The sequence below is a fragment of the Acomys minous genome, assembly GCF_964271855.1.
Source record: "Acomys minous genome assembly, chromosome: 6".
Lineage (NCBI taxonomy): Eukaryota > Metazoa > Chordata > Mammalia > Rodentia > Muridae > Acomys > Acomys minous.
The window spans coordinates 24,434,954-24,460,681 of record NC_140487.1 but is presented as its reverse complement, the minus strand read 5'-3'; the positions used below and the strand labels follow the sequence as shown (position 1 = coordinate 24,460,681).

The window sequence follows — 25,728 nt, the reverse complement described above, 5'->3', positions numbered from 1 at the left end:
AGCTTGGTCTTCATGTGGGTCCCCTAGTAAGGGGAGCTGGGGTTGTCTCTGACATGGACTCTGTTGCCTGCTCTTTGATCCCCCCCTCCCCCCTGCAGGGATGCCTTGCCAGGCCACAGGCGAAGAGGATGGTGCTCAGTCATGATGGGACTTGATGTGCTGGGGGAGGTTAGTCAGGAGGGGTGTGTTCCCTTTTCTGAGGGGCAGGGGAGGGAGGATGAAGGACGAGACCAGGAAGAAAGGTAGGAGAGGCTATGATTGGAATGTAAAGTGAATAAAAACAATTAATTAACTAATTAATTAAAACAAAACCAAATTGTAGCAAATCTGGATGGGGATACAGGGAAATGACGTGCATCCATGATGGCATCAGTGCAGAGGTTCCTCAAATTCACCCAGAACTTCATGTGATCCAGTTATATAATCCCTAGGTGTGTACTTCTGGAAACCTCAAGTTAGCATTGCACAGAGATACAGGCATTTACAGTTATTGCATTACTACTTGTGAGAGTCACGGTGAGGGAGCCTGCTGCTTGGCATCAGTAGATGAAGGAAGCGTGGTCTGTATAGAGAATGGAGTTTTGTGGAGCTACATAGAAGAATGAAATCATGTCATGTTTGCAGCAAAGTGGATACAACTAGGGATCATCATGCTAACTGAAATATTTTCTTCTTGCATTTTCAGACCCTAGATTAAAGGGGAAAAGAGACATGGAAGTAGAAGAGGACAATTTGAAAAGAGGAGGGGGCCAGCAGGATGGCTCACAGTGTGTGTGTGTGTGTGTGTGTGTGTGTGTGTGTGTGTGTGTGTGCATATGTGTATGAAAATGTAATAATGGGATCCATTGTTTTCTACAATTAATATACACAAAGTGATTGGAAAAGTAAATAGCATTTTAAAACAAGGTGACCTTAATGGGCAAATTGAGTTCTGGTGACTAGGAACAGCTGGTGAAAGCATTTCCATTGACTAGAGACGACCTCAGCTTGGAGGGTGTCTCCTTTTAATGTAGTACCCGAGGATGATTTTTAAGATGGCTTGCCTTTGGCTAAAGGGAAAGGCTTTTCATTGATCAGTTATTGGCAGAGGATGTATTTCCTGGCTATACTTTTTTTCTTTTAGGACACTAAAAAAAGATGGAAAACATGCTTTATGTACTCAAAGTATTTACAGTTTGGGCCTGAAATATAATTGGCACATGAGAAAGATAACAACAACCAAGCAAAAACAAAGACAGATTTCTGGCTCTCCAACCCTGTATAGGAAGGCAAGCTGAGTGTAGCTTACATAAATTTGTGATGGCAGCAGTTATTTAGGATACACTTTGAGGCACAGGCTAAAAGTGCTATAGTTTGTAGTAATGGCATTTGTGGTTATGGCAATGACACCGATGCAGGGGCAGAGCTAGTGTTTAATAGAGCCAAGGTTGTCAAATGTCATAGGGTGAATTACTGCACCACGCTTTACGTAACTGACTCCTTATCCAGAATGTTCCTGCTGCCATTGCTGACAGATGATTCTGTGATTTCATACTTTCATGTATACCAAGGAAAGCATTTATGGTGTGTACCACCTCCATACTTTCTGAATCCTAAATTGCCAAGGAGGAATTGTACATGAAAGGAAACACAAATAAGTGAGTTTCTTTGTCTGGCACTTGATAAACTTAAAATCATTAACCATTATTACCCGGGGCCCATTTTCATGCTAGAGGCTGGAAAGATCAAAGCACCTGCCTAGTACAACAGCTGTGCCATTCAGCGAGTGAGAAGACTGAAGCCAGCATGTCTAAGAGGCTTCCTGAAAGCTTTTCTGCGTTGTGTGTATTAGTTAATGTTGTTATGGAGAGCTTGGCTTTTGCAAAAACAAGATGGCAGGCAATAAAACATCTATACATGTATCACTGTTTTTACACATAATTAATGCAATCTATATCTTTGTTCCATGCGTTCATGGAACCATCTTTATCTATGTAACTGCACAGATACAGAGACATGCAAACACATGCTAATTAAGGAGAAAAGAGAAGCTGCAGTGTTCAGGGGGAGGGTGCCGTCCTCTCTTATCCTAGGGATTAAGATAACAGGCCAAGATGGCCATCATGGACATTGTTCCAGTGGTGGTATAAGTCCCTCTTATACCTCACAATTCTGTGCCGACTCTTTTGTAGCTGACATTCCCTTTTTGTTTTATAATTTTAAAATTTCAAATATTTTGGGAGAGGTAATTCTTCCTATGAAACCTTGAAAATGACCAAATGTGGTTTTAATTAGGAGGGATTCTGAGAGTCGTCGTTGAGTAGGAGAGAATTCTCAGTCCTCCATGGGGGCAATGTATATTGCAAAAAACAAAACAGAGGTAGCTGCAGAGATGTGATGTTGTCAAGGTTGTGCGTATGTTGTAGCTTGTACAGGGCCTGTGATAGATACTCCCTTCATGAACATCAGAAGACTGTGACCTCGCCACTGCCAGATGTGTGGTCATATTTGGCACAGGTCAAATTAGCTTTTTTTTTTTTTTTTTTTTTTTTTTGGTTTTTTGAGACAGGGTTTCTCTGTCTTAGCCATGGATATCCTGGACTGGCCTTGTAGACCAAGCTGGCCTCAAACTCACAGTGATCCACCTGCCTCTGCCTCCCAAGTGCTGGGGTTAGTGGTGTGCGCCACCATGCTCAGCCCCAATTTGGCATCTTTTAAAGCCATTCTGTTCTGGTAGCTGCCTTTCACTGTGAGAGAGGCATAAGCAAGTAGAGAAGGTCACTCTGGGATCTTAGGAACATGCCAATCACCAGAAAATGGCTGATTCAAAGGGACAATTTTCAACCCGAATGAATTCACTTCAAATGAATGCCAGCCTTAACCAAATTAAGCTGTGCTCTTTCACATCTATTGCTGAGGCTGCAGGAGACAGTTGTCTAGGTTTTACATAGCTGCAAGCAAAAATCACAGGTCAAACTCTGACTTTTGGAGCCTCTAACACTGTTGGAATTATCTAAGTTTTTCTTTTCTTAAACGAAGTTGGGGGTCTACCAACAAATTCGCAAACCTCTGTTAAGGCTGAATGGGACAATGCCATAGCTAGAACTATCCCTGATATTATTAATGAGGCCAAGATCCTGAAACTAAATAATTCACAGGCCCGGCAAAGACCTACTATTATTCTGCTAAATTAATGTAGCGGTAAGATGACTCCCAAATGACATTGCTCAGCCCTCATCAGAGAAGCTTCTTCTTCTTCTTCTTCTTTTTTTTTTTTTAACACATTTTTGTTGAAAAATAAAATAATTCATATTACATCTCATTTTCTATCCCATCCCATGCATCCTCCCATTCCTCTCTCCCTCCCACTTTCACTCCAATCCCCCTTCCCTATGACTGTGACTGAGGGGGACCTCCTCCCCCTGAATATGGTGCTAGGGTATCAAGTCTCTTCTTGGTAGTCCGCTATCCTTCCTCCGAATGCCGTTGGGCCTCCCCAACAAAGGGACATGGCCAAATATGGGGCACCAGAGATCCTGTGAAAGTCAGTCCCTAGTCTCCACTTAACTGTGGAGAATCTTCTGTCCCTTGGCTAGATCTGGGTAGGGGTTTGATGATGACTGCACGTATTATCCTTGGTTGGTGCCTTAGATCAAGTAGAACCCCTGGGCTCAGATCCACCTATCATAATGTTCCTCTCGTAGGTTTCTAGGATCCTATGGATCCAACTACTTCCCTATCTCCTATATTTTTCTCACCTAGAGTCTCAATAGGATGTCCTCACCTCTATCTCACTTTCCTGGTAGGCGAAGACTTTAATGGGACCTGCCCCTTAGGCTAGTGTCCAGTTATAAGTGAGTATATACCATTTGAGTCTCTCTGGAGAAGCTTCTTCTTAGATGGCAATTAGCACAGAGACTCACACCTGGACAGTGTGCAGAGCTTGGGAGACTTTGGAGTAAGCGGCCCTGAATGTGATGTCTCTGACAGCCTTCTGTGTAGAAGGGTGGTGTTGGTGGGAAGATTATAAGAGCCAGAGGTGATGGGTAGTTTTAAGAAAACAGTCTTTTCTGGACATAGAGCAAATGCACATATGAGCTCACAGAGCCTGTGGCAGCATGCACAAGACCTGCACAGCCTCAAGCCAGACAGAAATCCCAGCACGAAGGATCAGAAGTGGGCACAAAGGCCCGGCCCTAACCAAGACGCTATTTGGAAAAGATAGCCACTGGGAGAAGAGTCATCAGCTTTTCCCAATGGAGTGACACTGAGCACGTCGACCATGCTCCATGCTCAGGTGTAGCTGGTAGACACAAACTGGACTCTGGATTTTTAGTGACTCTTTGTTGTTTGTTGTTTACATTTGTTTTATTAGAAAGAACAGGAAGTTGGTGGGAAAGGAAACAGGAGCTGAGGGATGGGAAATACTTTTATAAAATAAACTATATGAAGTTATCAAAGAATAAAACAAACCAAAGCAAATAAAGATCAGTGGGCCAGACTTAGTCAGATGAATAGCTCTGTGTGTGGTTTCACCTCTTGTCTAGATGGAAATACTAACTCCTGTTGAATTCAATGGAAGAAAAAAAGAAGTTTATTCTGGCATTTGTGACGATTTCTTCTTTTCAGTGTTTTCAAGTACCACAAGGCATCCCTGCTTATGTAATTCTTGTCTCTTCTGTTTTTAAATGAAGTGCAAAAAACTGTAGTTGCGGAAAATATATCCTTAATTCCCATTTGTGTTGGTATGCTCTGTTTTCACATGGGGTAATAATGTGTCTGTTTACTGTGATTGGCCTTGGGCGTATGTCCCCAAGATGTTTTCTCTTGGCCCTATGATTTGAGATGGCCACTTTTATTTATTTATTTATTTATTTATTTTATTTTATTTTATTTTATTTTGGTTTTTCAAGACAGGGTTCCTCTGTGTAGACCAGGCTGGCCCCGAACTCACAGCGATCCACCTGTCTCTGCCTCCCGAGTGCTGGGATTAAGCCTCTTGTTCTTCATGATTTTGTCAGCAAAAAATCTACTGGATTCTTCAAGAGAACCTCTGAAGCCGAGTGGTTTTTCGGGCTGTAAATGGGATATGAGACGAAGTCATAGCCCTGTGGAGGAGATGGATTGTTCAGATTGTTAATGAAGAGGAATCATTGTGGTATAAGTGTACAAGACTTGGCAGACTAACTGCAGTCACTGGAGGGATTCTTTTTATTTTATTTTATTTTATTTTATTTTATTTTATTTTATTTTACTTTATTTTATTTTTTACTGGAGGGATTCTTAACAAAGCTTGTTCTAAGTGTCAGGGGATTGAATCAGCAGGGGCCTCTGTAGAGAGGAAGTATTTCAGCACAGTTGTGGCCTGGCATGAGAAGGAGGATTTCCATCCCAAGATCACCGACAAAGACTACTCAACAGATGATTTACAAAGTGACGACCCACGGAATGGTCCAGGTCAACCGTGCTTGGAGCAGCTTCAGCCTGGAGTCTTTGAACATGGCTGAATACTCCTATTCTTAAAAAAAATTTTTTTTAGCTAATAAAATCAATTAAAAATTAATTTAGGGGCTGCAGCAATGGCCACTGGTGAAGAGTGTTTACTGCTCTTGCATAGGAACAGCATTTGGTTTCCAGCACCCATGATGGGAGGCTCAGAACAGCCTGTAACTAGCTCTGGGCTATCTGACACTCTCTTCTGTCCTCTGCTGGTACACACACACACACACACACACACACACACACACACACACACACACACACATGCTTTCTCTCGCGCTCTCTCTCTTTCTCTCTCTCTCACTCATACACACTTGCACATATAAATCTTTAAATCTTTAAAAATTTTCTTTCCCAGTATTTAATCTCTGATTACTTACTTAATCAAATTGCCCTACTCTCACATACTAATCTCCATGACTCTAGCATGTTTCATATACTCTAAATAAAGAACATAAGAATGAATATGATTATTGAAAATTATATTGCTGCAGTTGTGTGTGCTCTGTTTTAAAACACTAACATTATGAGTTGGATTAATCTCATTTTTTAAAGCCTTCCTAAGCATTATTGATCTACTCACTTAGCTTGCCTCCTCAGGGAACTTAATCAGATTTCTCTCTTATGTATTCTTACAATGTGTTATCTTTACGCTTGCACAGTAGCATGGGTTACAGAATCTTAGTTGCTGATCATTTGGTGTCTTCTTGGGTCCCTTGTCTAAATTCGTGACTCAGACTTGAATCCCAGGATGGCAGTCAAACTGAGTTTCCCTTTTAGGGGTTATTTCACATATGCTGCTAAAAGTGAACTTATTTGAAAAACTTCCTTTTGCGAATGGGCATTTCTCTTTGCAGGCTGTTGTCTGTCTAACAGATGTATGTTTTGTAATATGTCACATGGGGAACCTTACCTGCCCTTCAGCATATTGCGCTATTGAATTGCCCAGGGCCACCATGCTACTCTTGTTTCTCTACGGATACCACTCAGCCTTTCCCCCCTCCCCCAACAGGCCCTGAGCAAACATCCATGTCTTCAGTAGCTTTCTACTTGGCCTAGCTCTGCTGGGCTGGTCAACGTTCTCTCTGTGTTAAGACTGGTTATATTGTATTATATTTATTCTTTCCTATTGTAATTGCTATTCCTACTTTAGTAGCTTTTATCATTTGAAATCATATTGAACTCATGCCTTTTCAGTAACGCATTTGATTTAAACACAATATTAGGTTTCTTTTTGATGGCTGAATAACCAACCCCAGTTTTGTCAGTGGGAACCCCGTTAAACCACTTCTCTTGTCTGGATAACATTCTTCCTGATATTTCAAAAGGGACCCTGGCTTTTGTTAATAGCTGGATGTTTCCAAGCTTCCGTGTCTTTTTCTTCTTATTTGATTCTTTTTTCCCACCCACCCCCAACACTTATGTCCTATGAGCTGGAATCTATTTTTTTCCAGTGGGAGATACAACATCAGCCAGGATCTGGGCATGTGGTGGGAATGAATGCAAAAGCTGGGAAGGAATAAAGGGCTACTCTTTATTGGCTGGAGACCCTCCTTTGTTAGGTATGCACTAACAGGTTATAGAGTGATTCATAGGAAGATGTGGCTGCAGGGGTGAAGCACCTGCCTCCTGGGCCCCTCTGCCACTACAGGGCCTACATTACTCAACAATTTCTATGCTAAGAGTTGCTAGAAACTATGCCTCTCATCAAGGAGTGGATACTGCTCTCATTTCACCTTGCTGGATCCTCTTCTGAACCAGAGTTCTGGAATTCAGGGTCTCCAGGAGAAGGGACAGGAGAGTGCTCGAGGGCTGCGGAGCTGACTCCAGGTGTTTCAGAAGGACCTGAGCTCGGCTTTCTGTTGCCCTCACAGTTAACAGAGATGGGCAGATCGTGTTTAAGTCCTGTGCCCCTATTACTGGAAACACGAAACCCATCTAGAAGCGTTTACTTTGCCTTATGTGGAAAACCCAGTATACGTTTCTTTCCTTGTTGAAGATGCATGCACAAAGAAGGTATTGATGCTGAATGGTGTGATTCATGGCAGCCTGGTCGTACAGGAGAGCAGCATAAATTGTACATAGTCTTAGTTATGTGCATGGAACTCAGTACATAGCCATCCCCAGCAACCATGACAACCATTGCTTATGATTTGTTAGTGCTGTGTGCAGCCCTGTTTTTCCTCTGCTCAGGTATCAGAGTACATCAAGCTCTTTCAGTAAAATGTGCGTATTAGGTTTCTACTCTTAGATAACATCGTACCACAAAGGCATAGGCTCATGAGTACAGCTTCAATAGGCTGAAAGACTGGGTGTGGCATAGGGTTTCTCTGCCTGCGATCTTACCAGGCTGAAGACAGGTTGTTGTTTTCTGCTTGGTGGTTCTCACCTGGAGCTCAAAATCATCACAGAGGTCGACAGAACTACCCTTCCTGTGTGTGCAGTTGTGTGGTCCCTATTTTTCTGGTGGTTGTCAGGCAGAGGCCATGTTATACCATCATCATGCTGTCTTTCAAACTAGTTCAGCCCACAGCTTTCTGATCTTGTTTTTCCTGGTTTTGAAGGGCTCTCCTAGTTTTTTTTTTTTTTAATCTCACTGAGTCATCTAATGTTTGTATATAGAACAATACAATGATCTGATATTACATCATAATTGCATGAAAAGGGGAGGGGAGTATTCAAAAGCAAGAGATAGTAGGTGTTGTTCTAGGTATTGTTTTAGAATCTATCTATCACAATGAGCCTCATGTAAAGAATCTTGGTGATAGCTATTCATGAACATATACATTTATTATTTTTGTGTCAGGATTGTGCTTTTATTTTATTTTAATTTTTTTGGGGGTGTTTTGTTTTGTTTTGTTTTGTTGCAGCCAGGATTTATCTGTGTAGCCTTGGTTTTCCCGAACTCATTTTATATACCAGGCTGGCCTAAAACTCAAAGAGATCTGCCTGACTCTGCCTGCCTGAGTGCTGGGATTACAGGTGTGCATCACTGTGCCTGGCTAGGATTGTGCTTTTTAAATAATGCTTTTGGATGGATGTCTTAGAGCCTAGTTCTTTGGCTTAACACATATGATGACTAGTTATTTGGATGAGTGTTTTTAATATATGATTTACTACAAGAAGACTATGCTAGGCATTATGGGAGAAGGATGCCATAACACGAGACGGCCTTTCCTTTCATGAACTTAGATAAAGCGTTGTAGTATCTTAGATGCTAGAGAGACAACTCAGCACTTAAGAGCACTTGCTGCTTTTGCAGAGGACCTGGGCTCTGTTCCCAGCATGCACTTGACAGCTTATAAGTATTTGTAACTCTACTTCCTGGAGCTCCAACACCATCTTCCAGGATCTATGGGCAGCAAGCATATGTATGCACACACACACACACACACACACACACACACACACACACACACACACATATATATATATATATGAAAATATACATAAACTAAAAATAAAAGTAGCCGCTCTCTCATACAGTCTCTTATCGTGCCTGGAAAAAAATGGTACTGCACGAACTACTATGGTATGGGGACTTATTTTAAATTTACCTGTGACCTGGGCACTAAATTGAAAGAGATATGCTTTCTTTCTTTCATTTGTCAGTCTACTAAGATGTTTGTTAATTTTTAACTTTGTTTTAATTTTTTATTAATGTTCATTGTTTTCTATTTTATTTCCTTTTTGATACTGAATTGTTATTTATTTTTTTTCTTATTTTGGATTTCATCTACCTTTGTAAGTATCTTAAGGTTGATTCCAAGGTTATTTCTTTAGATCACTCTTCTTTTCCATGTTCATTTAGTGTTATTAATATAATTTTGACACATGTTTATGAATTTTGCCTCAAATCTCTTATGTTTAGGGTTTATTGACATTTGGAGCTCATGGTTCTATTGACTGACTCAGTGATGGTGATATTTTCTTATTTATTGCCTTCCTATCTTTAAAAAGAAAATAGCCTTAAAATACTGCATGCATTTAGCATACTTGTGATACAAAGTTTTGGTCATGTGTAGGTCATGTGTAGTAGATTCTCTATTGAATCTTTAAAATATATATATGTATCTTGAGGAATAGAGAAATGGCTTAGCAATTAAGGTTGTTCACTGCTCTTCTAGAGGCCCCAATATCTGTCTTGATGGTTCACAACCATTTAATACTCAGCATCTTCTCCTGGCCTCAGAGTACTGCACAAATGTGGGCAGGCACACACACACACAGTCAGACAGATAGACACCTACACACACACACATGTACATTAAGAAACCCAAACAAGAAACCCAAAACTCCCAAGCATCACCAGTACTTCGGACGTACGTTAAACAGGATCTGTTTCATTTGGTTCTATAATAATTCAACCTATACTTACCAATGGAGGCAAGTTCTTGCCACACAGTGGATTCTGGGTATTGTATTAATGTATTTTTGAAGCTTTAAGTACTTAGATTATTTTATACACACATTTTTACATAGTTGAAACAAAAGCTTACAAAATTAGTAATATTGCCTTTACTCTGCAGATATCTGAAATTTTGCTTGATGTTTTCCCCCACTGTGCTTATGCAAACTGCAGTGTTGATGCCTCTAGCTGTATCTGTGTCTCTGTTTACACCAGTGTGTGTATCTTCAGATGGAGTCAACCTGTGTGCTATTCCAAAAGTTGATCTTGAAATTTTAGCCATATGAAGTTTTATTAAATGCTTTCCAGTTTTTCTCATTTGATAGCATATTAGTGTTTACTTGAAGAAAAACTGCAAAAGCAGTTTCATTCAGAATATTCATTTCTTTAGAGAGAATTGCGAACTTAGTGTGTAGATATTTTGTGACTGTGACAAGAGACCTCAGATGACCTGAAACCAGGAAAGATTTCTTTGCATCACAGTTTCCCACATTTCAGCTTGACTGTTGTTGGGTTGTGGGGGGTGGTTTGTGGCGGGGAGTTTACAGTGAGGCAGAACAACCCAGTCAAGGTGCAGAATACAGCAAAGCTGCTCATGTTGCTGTGAATCATAGTGAGAGCAAGAACAGGCTAGAGAGAGAAGCAGGGAAAGAGAGAGGGAGGAGAGGGAGGAGAGGGATGTTCTTGTCCAGAGATTGACAAAAGGCATAAAAACAATAGCTGAGTTTCCTTCTGCCGGGACGCACCTGCTAACACTTCCACCACCTCACATGGTGTTCAGGGTGGAGACCAGCAAGCCTGTCACACATGGCCTTTGGAGGACACCTAGGATCACAACGCTTCCCAGGAAAGCTACAGATTGCATACCAGAGCCCAGAACTTGTAGACTATAGCCTGAAACACGCTGTGGCAAATGGAAACGAACACCAAAGGCCTGAAGTAAAGTGTGTGACTGGAGCGGGCTGAGTCCTGGGAGTGACTGTGGCTACTGGGAGGGAAACAGAGGTCCAGAGCTGTAAGGCAAACAACCTTTTATAATGAGTGTCACCCTCTATATACTGAGAGTATAATTTATTAGCTTTGAAATTAAAAGCTCATTATTAATCATCTAAGTCCTATTTAGAGTCCAATTTGGACATGAAGTCAAAATGGTGCAGATTTCCAACCTGTCTTCAGACATAAACAAAATAACCCCTTTCCTCCGCTGTCGTCTGCCAACTCCTGTGGCACTCAGCAGGTGCCCATCTGATCTGAGCCAACTATGTGTATTTGTTTGGTTGTTTTTATGAAGTCAGGTTAGCCACTCTTTTGATGACTCAGAAATATATACACTTGCAGTCTGATATATATATCTATATATCTGCAGTCAGATAATAAAACCTGAGACAGAGTCAAGAACCTTATAGGATACATGGCCTCTGCTGTGTTTTGCTTTGCTTTAGGTAGGAAATTTTTCTTTCTTTCTTTCTTTTTTTAAAGCGCAAATGGTTGAGTTCACACAGAATAGTTATATCAGTTTTCCATGTTGTGATTATAGGTTATAAATGTGGGCTTCTTTGTTGTTTCCTGGCCTAGAAATGAGCACTGGGGTTTAAGTGCTAAGCGTGTTTAGTGCTCATGATGCCTCACCGAAGAGTGCTTAGTTCACTTCCTTTATTTTCCAGATATGTGTCACAAAGATGTCTACACGGAACTGCCAGGGAATGGACTCGGTGATAAAACACCTGGACACAATTCCTGAGGACAAAAAAGTCAGAGTGCAGAGGACCCAGAGCACCTTTGACCCGTTTGAGAAGCCTGCCAATCAAGTCAAGAGGGTCCACTCTGAGAACAATGCCTGCATTAACTTTAAATCCTCCTCTGCTGGCAAAGAGTCACCTAAAGTTAGGAGGCACTCCAGCCCCAGCTCGGTAAGTGATGCATCTCCATCCATCACTGGGTAATCAGGACTGGCCTCCATCAGAGAGGCACACTGTGCGGAAGTTGGCAGGTGGTGCTTTCAATGACTTTTTATGCATTCTCTCCCAGGGTGTCTGAATATTTTGCAAGAGAGAAAAGCTACCCACAGATCTTGAGTTAAGAGTACCCAGCAAGCAAATGAATAAAATAATTTAACTTATTTTTAGGAAAAAAAAAACCCTAATAACATGTTTTTCTTCTTTTAAAAAATAAGATTGTTTTGAGTTAGACTACTTTATCATTAAAAAAAATCTTTTGCGTTTCAACCTCTTAGAGATAGTCGAGAACTTTCCTATGCTGTTGGGAAGTTTTTAAGTTACCAGACTCATGAGACATTGCAGTCCAAGAATGTTCACTGTTCTCGTGCGGCCTCAGGGTTTGGGAAGACCTTAGAATTTCACAGCAAGGCATTGATCCTCAAACCAAGGCAATTCTTGCCTTTCTCCTAAGGTGCATTAAGTTGCTGTCACAGAATTCCATAGCCTGGGTGGCTTCAGAAATGGAAGCCACATTACATTTTGTCATTCTGGATCTGGGAAGTCCTCGCTCAGGGTTCTGGCAGTCACTTAGAAGGACAATGACCAAAAGAGCTCCTTGCCTTCTACGGATGTCGCCTGTGCTCATCACTGAGGCAGGGTACTCCTAACTGTTCAGCTTATAGAAGAGGCATCCAATTTCAAGATTCTTGATGCTTTTCACTTACAAAATTATAATCGGAGCTCATACTTTCAAGGCTGGCTGGTGCTTAGCATTGTAAAAATATCCTGTGATCTTCTGAAATTGAGTAATTTTCAGATTTAACCGGCACTTAATAATCTCCTGACATTGATGCCCTAAGATTTTAAAAAAGTGAGCGGGAAATGTTAGGGGAACTTGGGTTCCGTTATCTTGCTAAAAACACATGTCCTCTGACCAATATGGAGTTCAAAGTTTTTTATGAGAGTGAAACCAGCAAAGCTTGTGAGCTGCTCCTGTAGATCCACCTAGCTCTATGCTGAAAGACACTAGTGTTAACAAAGCTGAAGTAAATATGACAGCGACGCTTTTGAAACTTGAGTGCCAAGTCCTCTCCTGCCACCCTTATCTGTAACCATAAGGTAGGGTTTACTTGTGTCACAGCTCTACCATTAACTTCTCAGAAAGCCTTCCGATTTAGTAGTATGTATTAGGAGTGGTTGGGTGCAGTCCAGCTCCTGCCACGTTGAGAATTGGATGCACTGTATTGTGCAGTTATCTGGTTATCATGTATGCCAGCCTGTATTGTTTGTAGAAATTGTCATGCTAGATGTCATAACGAGTCAGTCTTACACTAAAAAGTACTGTTTATCTGCGTTCAAATCAAATGAGCATCCTGTACGCTCTCTGGGACCTAGATACTGTGCATAATATTCCTTTCTCGTATTGTTCTAAGTGTTCCTATAAGGGCAACAAGCTTTTTAAGATGTTTCTGTTTCCTTTCTTTCTAGTTTTTCTTAACATATCCTCATCCCTTCATTTTGAAAATTCTCATACATTTTGTTTATATACAATGATCTTGATTTATGGCTATACCTTTTCTGTCTTTGATCTAGAATCAGCCATTTCTCTAAGTAGCTCTCATCCCCGTTGGCAAACGATACTTAGAAGCAAAGATCTGCTTCCTGTGCATGCATATAGTTACTGGATGTCATGTAGTTTTAAAAGTCAATGCATGTATCATATTGTAAACATAAACTGTATGCTTTGAATATTCATTTGTAAGTTTTAATAAGGAATTAGTTCCTTATCACAAGAAACTGGGACCCACCTGTCTGATGCAGTTGGTATTTCTCTCTCCTCATGAAACTATTTTTGTTATTGCATCAGTACTTGAACATAGGTTAAAAGGTTGAATATGATAAAACTTGGGCAGATGGTAGTACCATAGGTCTTGAAAATCATCATCTAAATAGAGAAAATAGTAGAGTAAACCAAGCCAGCAGACAATATCTCCGCAAGCCTCAAGGTCATAGTGAGTGGACAGACTTTGAACAGTATCAAGACCTGGGCAGTATCAGAGAAGGAGAAGCCAAGGCCCTGCAGCTCTCACTGGTAGATGTGACATGTGACGCATGTGGCAGCTCACTGGTAATCCTGCATAGCACCGGAGCCTCGCTGGCTCCTGTGAGGGGAAGAGAGCAAGGAGAGCACAGGGAAGGCTCAGGGTGCTTAGGTCTTTCTTTTGGAACTTCTCTATGATTGCTGTCCTACATAGACAGTATTGGAGTGAATTCTGCACAGGGTAAGTTCAATAGACCTAAGGGAACGAGGAGACCCAGGAAAGAGGAATCAAGCATTAGGCATAGCTAGTAAATTATGGATAATAAGGAATACACAAGGAGAGAATTTTCTCAGTTTTTTTTTAATCTACAAATACAATTATCCAACATTTTAAGCTTGCATTAATATATAGCATTTGATGATATATCACTCATAAAACAGTAAGTATAGCGTACCATGATTAAAATTCGAACTTCTATTACTTGTAATTGCATTCTCTTTTCTTTTTTTAAATTTTCTTAAAAATGTATTTATTGTAAGCGAGTGTTTTATCTGCAGAAGAGGGCATCAGATCTCATTTTAGATGGTTGTGGTCCACCATGTGGTCGTTGGAAATTGAACTCAGGACCTCTGGAAGAGCGGGCGGAACTCTTAACCACTGAGCCATCTCTCCAGCCCCACATTCTCTTTTCGTTTGTCCCTAACTAGCAAGATTAGTAATACCATTTCACCCTCCACAGCAATGTGTTAGTTTGATTATTTTATACCTGAGGCAGCCATAGGAAGTCAGGGCCTGTAGGAACCACCAGCACAGGTTTCTATTATTTTTGGAAGCGTTAGATGGTATAGCAGTGGTTGCTAAATCCAAGAGTACCCTCTGCCCTGGTACCGCAGCACTAATCTGTCCCTTCATCTCATCAGCGTTTCAAAACATTAGTTAGTCTGAATTGTCTCCAGGGCGGAAGTTGAGAAGGAAGTGCTGCAGCTTGAGGAAGTGTGACGAGACGCCTACTGTTACAACGAGGCGACGGTTATTTCTTACAGATACTATTTAAAACAGGAGAAACTGTTTTGCAATACCACATTTCGGAATGAGGGTATAAGTCAATGCGAGAACACTTGTCTGTCATGGATAAAGCCCTGTGTCTAATCTCTGGTACTGCACAAAAACAAAACATAACACAAAGGCAGAAACCGAAACCACTGCAGACCTTGATCACGCCTTCATTACATGTGCATGTGTGTTTGTGGTTCATGTGTGCGTGCACACGCGCATGTGTGTGTTCGCATGCATGTATGTGTATGCGTGAGAGAGAGAGAGAGAGAGAGAGAGAGAGAGAGAGAGAGAGAGAGAGAGAGAGAGAGAGAGAGAGAGAGGAGAATGGGGTTTTCCAGCTACAGGCTAAAGTTCAGGAATCAAGACTACCTTGATATCAGTAGCTAGTATGCTTGTCTATACTTGTGGGTCCCCACCACCCAAGACTATAGCATGTTAAAATTCAGGTTTACTGTAAAGAACATAAAATTATAACAATTAAAATATTTTAAAAGGCATTTGATAATTTGCTTTCAACATGTTGTTGAGTGCCTGCTTCTTCAATAGCTGTGCTATTTAGTGCCATTACTGACATGATAAACATTCATTTGCCTTTCTTGCCACTTTCAGCCCACCCTAGAGCTACCCTCTTACTAGCTATAGCTGTTGAGCGTTCCATAGTTAGAGTGTCTTGGTGGCTCAGGCTAAAAGGTATTTCCCTGAGTACAGCTGACGTCTGCTGACTCTGAACAGAGCTTATTTTTTTAAAAAAATTATATTTAAGTGATGTTTCTCCATACATTCTACAAACTGCTGCAGATCTATGTCTTTCCATACCATGAATAGCTTCACGCCATAATAGGTAGTGCTAAACCTGGAGAGAGAGGAAGGTACGGATGAGTTTGCAATGAGAGTCCTTATAAACTCATCCTGGGGTCGTGTCCTCTTGGCATTGCTACCTTTCTGTTGGAAGTAAAGAAAAATCTCCACACAGAACCAAGCCTCCTTGTCATCTTGTCGCCATGTCTGGTGTGCGGATCCATACCTTTGTCCAGCATTTAGATCAGCTTTGAAATTAAATTATTTATTAACTGTTAATTGCCTTAGTGATAGAATAAAACTACTGAGAGATAGTACCTGTTCTGGGGTTCGAGGAAAAGGCAAAATGACTGGAGGCAAGCTTAACTCTAAGTCTTTGTTATGAGGTCACAGAATTCTGATTGAACACTTCCCTCTCTCATTCTAGTACCCATGTGGCACACAGAGTAACACAACAATTCTTAATTGTTAATTCTTAGTTGTTGTTAGGCTGCCTGCCTAAGGTTGTGCTTTGAAGTCTTGGTCATAACCTATGCATCAGGGTCATTACCCAAGCCTACAGAAGGAAAACCAGGTCACTGGGGATGTGTCCTTGAAGGGGTATTGTTTGGACCCCCCCCACCTACTTCTTGCTTCTCTGTCTTCCACTTTTCTTTCTCATCTTTCCCCTCCTTCCCTTCTTCCTTCCCCCTCCCTTCCCTCCCTTCCACTGTCCCATTCTCCCTCCCTTCTCCTGTCCCCATCCCAGCTGCTATGAGGTAGACAGACCTGACATTAGGTAAAACAGTCCTGTCGTTCAGTACTGAGCCACCACAGGCCAAAAGCAATGGAGTCAGGTGACTACGGTCCGAAACCATGAGTCCAAAGAAACCCTTCCGTTTCTAGCTGTGTGTCTTAGATATTTTGTCAGGAGGGATGGCACACTCATGACACAGGGGCACACTCATGACACAGGGGCACACTCATGACACAGGGGCACACTCATGACACAGGGGCTCTCCACAGCCTCAAACAAACAGTAGAGTCAGTGTGGACCTATGGCTTTATCATTGGAATGCACATTAAGGGCTACACATGCATTTTATAATGATGTCGTTTAAACATTCATGTCTACTTCTAGGAATGAGATTTCAGCCTAAGGTGGAACTAAACACAATTAATATTTCCCTGTTTGGGTGAAAATTCAATCCATGCAACTATTTTCCCAGGGTAGTAGTAATAAACAAAGAGATTTTTTTTTTCATTTCTCACCAATTACTTTAATTCTAGTTTTGCTAGTAGCTACAGAATCTTAGATAAGTTTTGTTATTTCTCCAGCCTTTACGTTCTTCATGTCCAAATGGGATGCATAATAGAATCAACTCACAATGGGTCTGTCAGTATTAAATTTAGGTAATAAAGGCCAAAGGCTGAAGAGCAAACCTTTAATATTTTTGGTATCTGTTATTGCTCTTCAGACAATGAAGTAGAGCTGTTAAGGTCCTTGTGAGTGGCAGGGTGGTGAGCTCTGTTCAGCTGCAGTGTCCCCACTTTCCATTACCCACACCAATGTTCCCCTCCAGTGATCCAGACAATTGACAGCCTTTGCACTTCTATTCGGTTTTTGAAAAATGTATTAACATTATCTCATTAAATTCAATGTCTCCATGGAGTGTCTGTTAGCAATTGCACATTAGCCATCTGTATTTCCAAGTCACCATGGTGCTCTCAAGCGTGCTTTCTAAGTAGAGATGCGATAAGAAGAAAACAGTTGTCCCATAAGGCTGTTTCTATCCATTCATGCACCTGAGGTCAGAGAGACAAAGCTAATGCTCAAGGCTGACTGCATCTTGGTTCGATCTAGTGCCTTTGTTTAAACAGGACAGTATAATAAAGCTGTGTGAAGAAAGGCAAATGAAAGACCTGATCTTTTAATTTTAGAGTAGGACCCTCCCCCAACACACACACCTTTTCTATTATTCTCAGTTTTGTTCATTTGCTAGGAAGGGTTTGGCCTCTTTAAACATTTGGCATTTGGGTTCTTTATTTATATACATGGTAATTGCACATCAGACTACTTTTCCATGCTTAAAATAGAGGACACACTTGTGACAACCTAATCCTCGCAGCTCAGACTGTCTCATGCACGCCCTGTTCCAAATAACCATGCTTTCATAGACCAGCACTGTTGTTGTGGAGGACGCCCATGCCTTTGCTCCATCTCATGAAGCCTGTCTGATTGATCTGCAAATTACAGGGTATTTCCACAATGCCTACATATCAGTTCCACAGGGCAAATAACAGATTGTTTTGCTGTAAAATGTGGCAAAGTATTAATTTTCTGCCATTGCAGCGTTAATAGAATGTACTTTAGCCACAGCAGTTAATACCTCCAAAGCCATTTACTTAGGAAAGGAGACCATACCTTCTTATTAGTATCTTCTCAAGGTTTTCTTTTTTTGTGTGAGTAAAATGGAGATTTTTTTTTAATGACATGAAAACTTTAACATTTTTAAAATTTCCTCTTCAGTTTTTTGTTGTCACTATGCCCTATTTGAAAGCAACTGCATATTCAAGTCAGATTATGAAGAATAAAAGATGGCCATGTTTAGTCAATTACTTATGTCTCGCCCAAGAGAGAAACAAATGCTGTCTTTCATTCTCCCATCAGTTCTGTGGGGTCCTTATACGTCTCTCAGGTGATAGGAGCAAAGGGATGTTTTCTGTAGCTATCTTTTTTTTTTTTTTTTTTTTAAAAGCTTAGATTCATTGTTAAAGGAGCCCAAAAGCAAATGTGAAGATCATTTCACTCTGATTTAAAAGCATTTAGAGAGGAACTGTGAGCACAATATTTTCTCCATTGGAGATCATTTTATCCTGAAGTTTAATATAGGTTTTGCAATTTCTATTTAGAACTTGGGCTCAGGAGGGTGATGGTGGAGTGCGACACGCACAAGCTGTTCCGTTGTGAGGAAAAGTGAGCTAGACCGTAGCCCACACAGGCCTAGTCAGGCAGTTCTGAATGCGAGTCCATCGCGTTTTTCTTGATTTTTATGCATTTTTGGGGAAAAAGTAAGAAGCTCTTCAGTGTAATGTATAATTTGGCATATATGGAAACAAAATCTCATTAAATAAATAAATGAAAAAAAAAAAAAACCCAAACAAACCTTGGAGCTCCCTTTCTGCCTACATTAAAATTCAAAGTATATTTGTCCATCATCACTGTGTGTGTTTTTCTGTGGCCTGCGCTGTGTGTCCTAACCACCCCCTCCAAATCTCTGTGTTGAAGTTCTAAACCACAGTACCTCAGCCCCAATTTGCAGATAAGATCTCTGAAGAGGTGATTAAGTTTAAATGCAGTCACTGGGCTGGTTCCTAATCCAGTGAAACTGATGTTCTTATGAGGCAAGGGAAGGACACTGGAGGTAACGCGGGGAGAGCAGAGGTCACCAGCCACAGAGAGGCATCAGCAGAGACCCCACCTGCCGCTCTTGTCTTGACCTGGTGTCTTGCATGTTTGGGAAATGCCATTTTTGTTGTCCATGCCACCCGGGCTGCAGCATTTGGACACCTCCAACAAACTAATCCGTATCTAGAAAACAATCCTTTGTTATTAGTTAGGGTGTTTTCTTAAAATATTGTCAATTACCAAATCTTCCTATTTTTCTTGTACTGCATGCTAAATGGGAACAGATTCAACAGACGAGTTTTGCTTTGAGGAAAAATGTGTTTAATTAAAACTCAGCAGATAGTCTTGGGAAAATCATCTTTCTGGGAGATTCTCCCATTTATACACTTAGCCTAGAGTAAATGATGCTGAAAGTGTTGTACAGCCCTAGTTATTTCTGATTTCTGTGAAGACAAGAATTCTATTTTGGGTCTGTACTTCATTAAAAATTTAGCAACATGTAACTATGGAGCTTGGTGTGGCTGTGTGGAATTGTCTTCTCATTGGATACTTTGTTGAAGAAATGGGTTACTATGGTGTTTAAAGCTGGCAGATTGAGTAACTGACCCTAAAAGCTTCTTGCAGTCTTTACTGCTGTCTTTGACATGTTCTTTCTGCCTAAGAAGATGCTCAGTCAGCATCTGGAAATATGTGGTTTTAATAGTTGAGACTCAGAAAACAATTTTTGTGTCAGTATTAAAGATAAGAAGGAGAGTTTGTCTGATTCAGCTTCTGTAGTAGATAAACAACTTCAAGTTACTGGCCATGGCATAGACACTTGGAAACGATTGACACCACAGTTGACAAATTGACTTCTTTTTCTCCATCACTGGGATTTTGTTTTGTTTTGTTTTATTGTTTTGAGACAGCATCTCATGATGTAGACCAGGCTGGTTTTGAACTCACAGAGATCTGCCTGCCTCTGCCTCCTAAGTGCTGGGATTAAAGGTGTGCACTACCACACCCAGACTCCATCATAGGAATTTTTATTGAGACTGCCTTAAACTTGTAAATTATAGGGAGCAGACACCTTAAGATGACATTGAGATACTCTGATTAAACAAAAGATGCCTTTTTATTGTCAGGTGTTATGTGTCCTTATTTTTATTATTTATTTATTTACTTAGCATAAAGCAACATGTTTCATTATGGCATTTTTAAATGGGTATTTCCTTTGGATGAGGCCCTTCTCTGCTCATCTCGCTCCTCCCACACCCTTATGCCATTAGGCTTTCCTGCCATGCGCATCTGTTATCCTCTCCACACCACCCCCCCCCCTTGAAAACCCTCTTTCCTCCCCTCACAGCCCCCTTTCTAGTCTCATAACCTTTACCTGCACTTACTCCTATGAGTATGAGAGAACATATGGTTTTGTCTTTTGACATTGGATGAACTTCATTAACATAACAATTTCTAGATCCATTTTCTTTTTTGGATTTATAAAGTGTCATTGCATATATGTTACCTCGTTTCTTTGTATTAGTTGTTGGGTGTCTATGTTATTGCGTTTTCATGCTATGTAAGTAGAGAAACAATGAACATGTTTGTGCTAGTGTCTCTGCGGAAGGATAGAATGTATATGTATCCCACTGTAGCGGGAGAGCTGGGTCAATAGTGGTTAAACTTCCGTTGTTGTTGTTGTTTTGTTTTGTTTTGGTTTTCCAGACAGGGTTTCTCTGTGTGGCCCCAGCTGTCCTGGAACTCACTCGGGCTGGCCTTGAACTCACTCTGTAGACCAGGCTGTCCTGGAACTCACTCTGTAGACCAGGCTGTCCTGGAACTCACTCTGTAGACCAGGCTGGCCTTGAACTCACTCTGTGGACCAGGCTGGCCTTGAACTCACTCTGTAGACCAGGCTGGCCTTGAACTCTTATCGATTCACCTGCCTCTGCCTCTCAAACTTCCAATTTTTTTGAGAAACTTCCACTCTGATTTCACTAGTGCTGAACTAGTTTACACTCCCACCAGCAGTGGATAAGAAAGAGTCTCTCCATATCCTCACTGGCATTTTCTGTCTTTTTCCCTGGTGGTAGCCATTCTGATTGGGGTGAGATGGAATCTCACAATTATTTTAATTTGCATTTTTTTGAAGGCTAAGAATGTTGAACCACTTTAAAAATATATGTTGATCATTTGCCTGCTCCCTCCCTCCCTCCCTTCCTTTCTTCCTTCTGTCTCTCTTTTTTAATTTTGGTCTTGGACAATTTCAAACATGTATGTAATGTATTCTGACTACTTCCCCTCTTATTTCCCTCCCACTTCTGCCAGCCACTTCCCTTCCCTACACAGCTCTTGTTATGTATTCATTACTTTTAATTTTGTGTTCGACGGAAGACATGAACTGTGTGTATGTGAACCTGGGTTTGAAATTCTACATTAGAGACTGATGATCTCATTGGTGCCTCCCCTTCTTCCATAACCTGTTAGTTGACGATAACTCCTCACTCACTGGTAGAGATCTGTGAGCACATTCTCTATTCACAGCAGCCTGTTGGGTGGGCCTGCTTTGTAGAGACCAAATGCCAGTGGGCACAACCATTTTGAGTTCCTGATTGCCATGGCCCTGCCGTGCTTAATAGACAGCATTTTTGCAATCCTTTCCTTATCTTCCAGATCATACATTCTTTCAGCTCCACCTTCCACAGTATTTATGAACCCTTTAAAGGATTAATTTTAAGCACCTTTTAGAGGTACGGTAAATGTCTTGTCATCCCATATTCTTCATAGCTTGTGGAGCCATGGATTTCTACATTTACCTTCATTCACTATAAAGAAAGGCTTCTTTGATTAATGGTGAAGGTAGCCTTTGTATGTAGGTATAAATATAGATATTTAGAAGGTGGTTTGAATCTGTGTCAATTTAGATAAGTAGGCTCCTCTCCTTCCCAGGGCCTAAATCATCTTCAGTCACTTTTTTTTTTAAAACCAGATTTATAGTGCTAGGCCTGGATTTTCTCTTGTGGGCTACATATCAAATCCAATCAGGATGTAGTTGCTTATCTCTCACAAGAGTTGTACCAATGGGTACGCCTTGTCTGGCACATTGGTGTTATGGTTCGTAGAGTTCCTACCTGAGTGAGATCATTGATGCTCTTACTCCACCAACAGACTTTGTGGCACCATCCAGCACTTTCCAGCACTTTCCTGAAGGGTACCCAGCAGAGACGGAGCTTCCATATGTATTCTGCATCCAGACCATGTGATGTGTTTCACAGTGGGGTCTTAGCATCTAGTTTTTATGGGCAACCAAGAGGAATGCCAAGAGCCTGATCATGCACTTGGTACTAGGGTTTTTGTTTAGTGACCCATTACTTCCAAGACTGGCACTATTTGACCGTGAATAATATTTGCCAATTTTTTTTATGTTTTTAAATTGGGTTACCAGATAGTATTAGGGTTCATTGTAGCTTTTCATATTTTCCTTGTTATGGTTATTCCTTCCCCAACCCTATTGTCTACCCCGACCTCTCCCTTTTTGATTGCTCTACCCCCAGCTTTCCCACCCTTTCCATGTTGACGTATATGCTCCTGACCCTCGTCCTCAAGGTGCCCTGTTCCCTGCCTACTGTCTCCTTTCTATGTTTCTGGTTTCTGAACACATGAAGCTAAGGAGTGGGAGCTGGGGGACAGGTGGGAAAGAACATGCTATACCTTGGTTGCTTCCTTCACTATAGCATTTTCAAGTTCCATCCACTTACCTGTCTCATTCCATTTTGTATGTATGCTCCATTTTCCTTATCCATTCATCTGTTGATGGAAGTCATTAGCAAATGATGCTGGAAACCCTGGATATCAAATGTAAGGAATGCAACTAAATCCCTATATCTTACCCTGTCCAAAACTCAACTACGAGTGAATCAAAGACCTCAATATATGACCCCATATCCTGAAACTGTAGAAGAAAAAGTAGGGCATGCAACTCCAACATATAGAAAAAGGCAAGGATATTCTGGAAAGGGCTCTGGCAGCTCAGGAAATGAGACCAACAGTTGACAAAAGGGATTTCATGAAACTAAAAGGCTTCTGTATAGCAAAGGTGAACTGTGTGAAGAGGCAGCACACAGAATAGAAAAGAATATTTGCCAAATATATATCTGATAGAGTAACTAAACAAACAACCAAACAAAAACAGAAAACTAAACTCCAAGAAAACAAAACACCGAATAGAAATGGGCTATGGAACTAAACAGTTCTCAAAAGAAGATATCCGAATGGCAAAGAAATACTTTTTAAAAGCATTAGCATTCTTAATCACCGCAAAAATTCTGATTTGATTTACTTGTTGATGCTATGTCTCCGCAGTCAGAATGCCTCTCATCAAGGGTACAAATGACTGCAGGTGTGGGTATGGACGTAGGGAGAGCGAGTCCTTGTACACTGCTGGGGAGAGTGAATCTAGTGTAGCCATTTTTGAAATCAGCCTAGAGGTTTCTCAAAAAGCTGGAACAACCACTCCTGGGTATGTACCCAAGGAACTTATATCCTACTATCAGGACACTTGTATGTCTGTATTCCTGTAGCTCTATTTGCATTAATTGGGTTGTGAGTTTTTTTTGTTTTGTTTTGTTTTTTGTTTTTTTCCACTTATTGACTGACAACCTTTTGGTGATTAATTTTTGCAGTTCTTTATATATTTTAGGTTGTGACTCCATGTCTGAAGTAGATGACAGGTTTTCTCCCATTCTTCAGGCTGTCTTGTCATTCTGGTTATTGTTTCCTTTGCTGTGCAGAGTCTTTTAATGTAATGTCATTCTCATTGGCAATGTTTTGTGTTATTTCCTATGCTATTGGCAGCCTATAAAAAAGTTCTTCCATAAGCCTTATCTTGAAGTCTTTTCCCTTAGCATTTTAAACATTTCAGGTTTTAAATTAAAGTCCTTGATGTATTTTGAACCGATGTTTATATAGGGTGAGAAATGCCCGTTCAATTTCATTCATTGGATCACCAGTTTTACCAGTACTGTTTGTTAACATTCAACAAAAACCGAACAATGAAACTATTTAGTTACGTGTAACTATTCTGTTTCCCCTCACCCTCCTGATTGCACAGATTGAGCTTTTGTTAAGGAAGCAACAAGTTGAAAGCTTACTCCCAGAGGGATGATTTTCAGTTTTGATAGTGTTTATGTGTATACAGACACATTATAAATGCAAATAAACATAAACATTTGGGTAGAATTTTCCCTTCTATGTTTTCAGATATACTCTTTTATTTATTCTCTTTTTGAATCTTCTCAACAACATATTGTTGATCTCGCTACCTCACAAATTTGTGAACTTTTATTTGCTAAAGGTGCCTCACTTGTGTTTACTGTAATCTTTGATACGGTTTGGCTTACCTTTCTTTTTACTTGAAGTTAATATATTTGTATGCTTTTTTAAAAAAAGAATCTCTCCTCTAGTTTTCCTCTTTACACCCTAACTTCCTTGCATTTTTCTTTCATTCCTCAATTTATCTAATAGGTATACATCTTATTTATAAAAATGTAGCAAACACTTGACATGTAAGGGAAACACTAAAATTTGTGACTTTGGAGTTAGTTTCTATACTCTGTTCTAATTAATTCAAGAAATCTTAACATGATTTTCTCTTCTTTTGCTTGCTTTCTTATACTTATCTCAAGATTCCAGCCGAGCTTCATGCTGAAGTACTATGGAAGTTAATACCTTGATTTATTTGCCTCAGGTGGCAAAGGTTGCAGTGTATCTATATCTCTCTGTCAGCATACTAATAACAGTATTGGTGATACGAAGTCATTGCTTTATTTTGTTTGGTTGGTTTGGTTTTTGGAGTCAGGGTCTCTCTACATATCCCTGGCTGTCCTGGAACTCACAATGTAGACAAGGCTGCCCTCAAACTCACAGAGATCTATCTACCTCTGCTTCCTGAGTGCTAACCACACCCAGACAAATGATTTCCTCTTTCTTAACTTTAAAATATCACTTTTCGTTTTGCAGCCATGGTTATCTCTTAGTAACTTTTCTATTTCTATGTATTCTGTCTCTCCTTGAAGTTTCTGGTGAGAATTTTATGTAAACATGAGATTATTGCTCCTTTAACTATTTGTTTTCTCCCGTTCAATACTCATTAAATATTTTATTATACTGATTAAATATTGATCATAAAATAACTTCAAAGTCATTCTTAGCATTGTACTGTTATTCCTGTTCCCAGAGCTTTAGTTCCTCTGCCCATTAAACTCTATGCTTCTCTTTCATGGCTTCATCTTTCAAGATTATGTAAATGGATTTGTGACTTTAGGATTTGTACTCACGTTTTTACTTGAGAACCTCTGTCAGCTTATTCTATTTCTGACATTTGTTTCTATTGACTGCATCAAAAAGCCATGATATCATTTTATTTTAATTAAAGTAAAATATTATTTTTAGTTAAATTAAATTAATTAAAAATTTTTATTTTTATTTAAAATAAAATTATTAAGAAAAAAGTAATAGCTATAACTTTAGGTAGAATTACATTTTCCTGATGACTAAGGGTTTTGAATATACATTGCCTTTCTGTAGAACTGGCTAACTGAGTTGCCCTTCTAGCCCAAAAACCACATTATCTCCCGTCTTTCC

General features: G+C 40.3%; 1 protein-coding gene across 6 annotated transcripts in view; it reads left to right on the top strand.

The window, feature by feature from the left end:
• CDK14 (cyclin dependent kinase 14) overlaps window positions 1-25,728 on the top strand; it is a 540,806-nt gene that overhangs the window by 121,829 nt on the left and 393,249 nt on the right. For all 6 annotated transcript variants that reach the window (XM_084786935.1, XM_084786933.1, XM_084786934.1 and 3 more), the window contains one exon: window positions 11,551-11,796. In XM_084786935.1, the coding sequence (XP_084643061.1) occupies window positions 11,551-11,796 (246 nt within the window). The remainder of the gene's footprint in view (window positions 1-11,550; window positions 11,797-25,728) is intronic.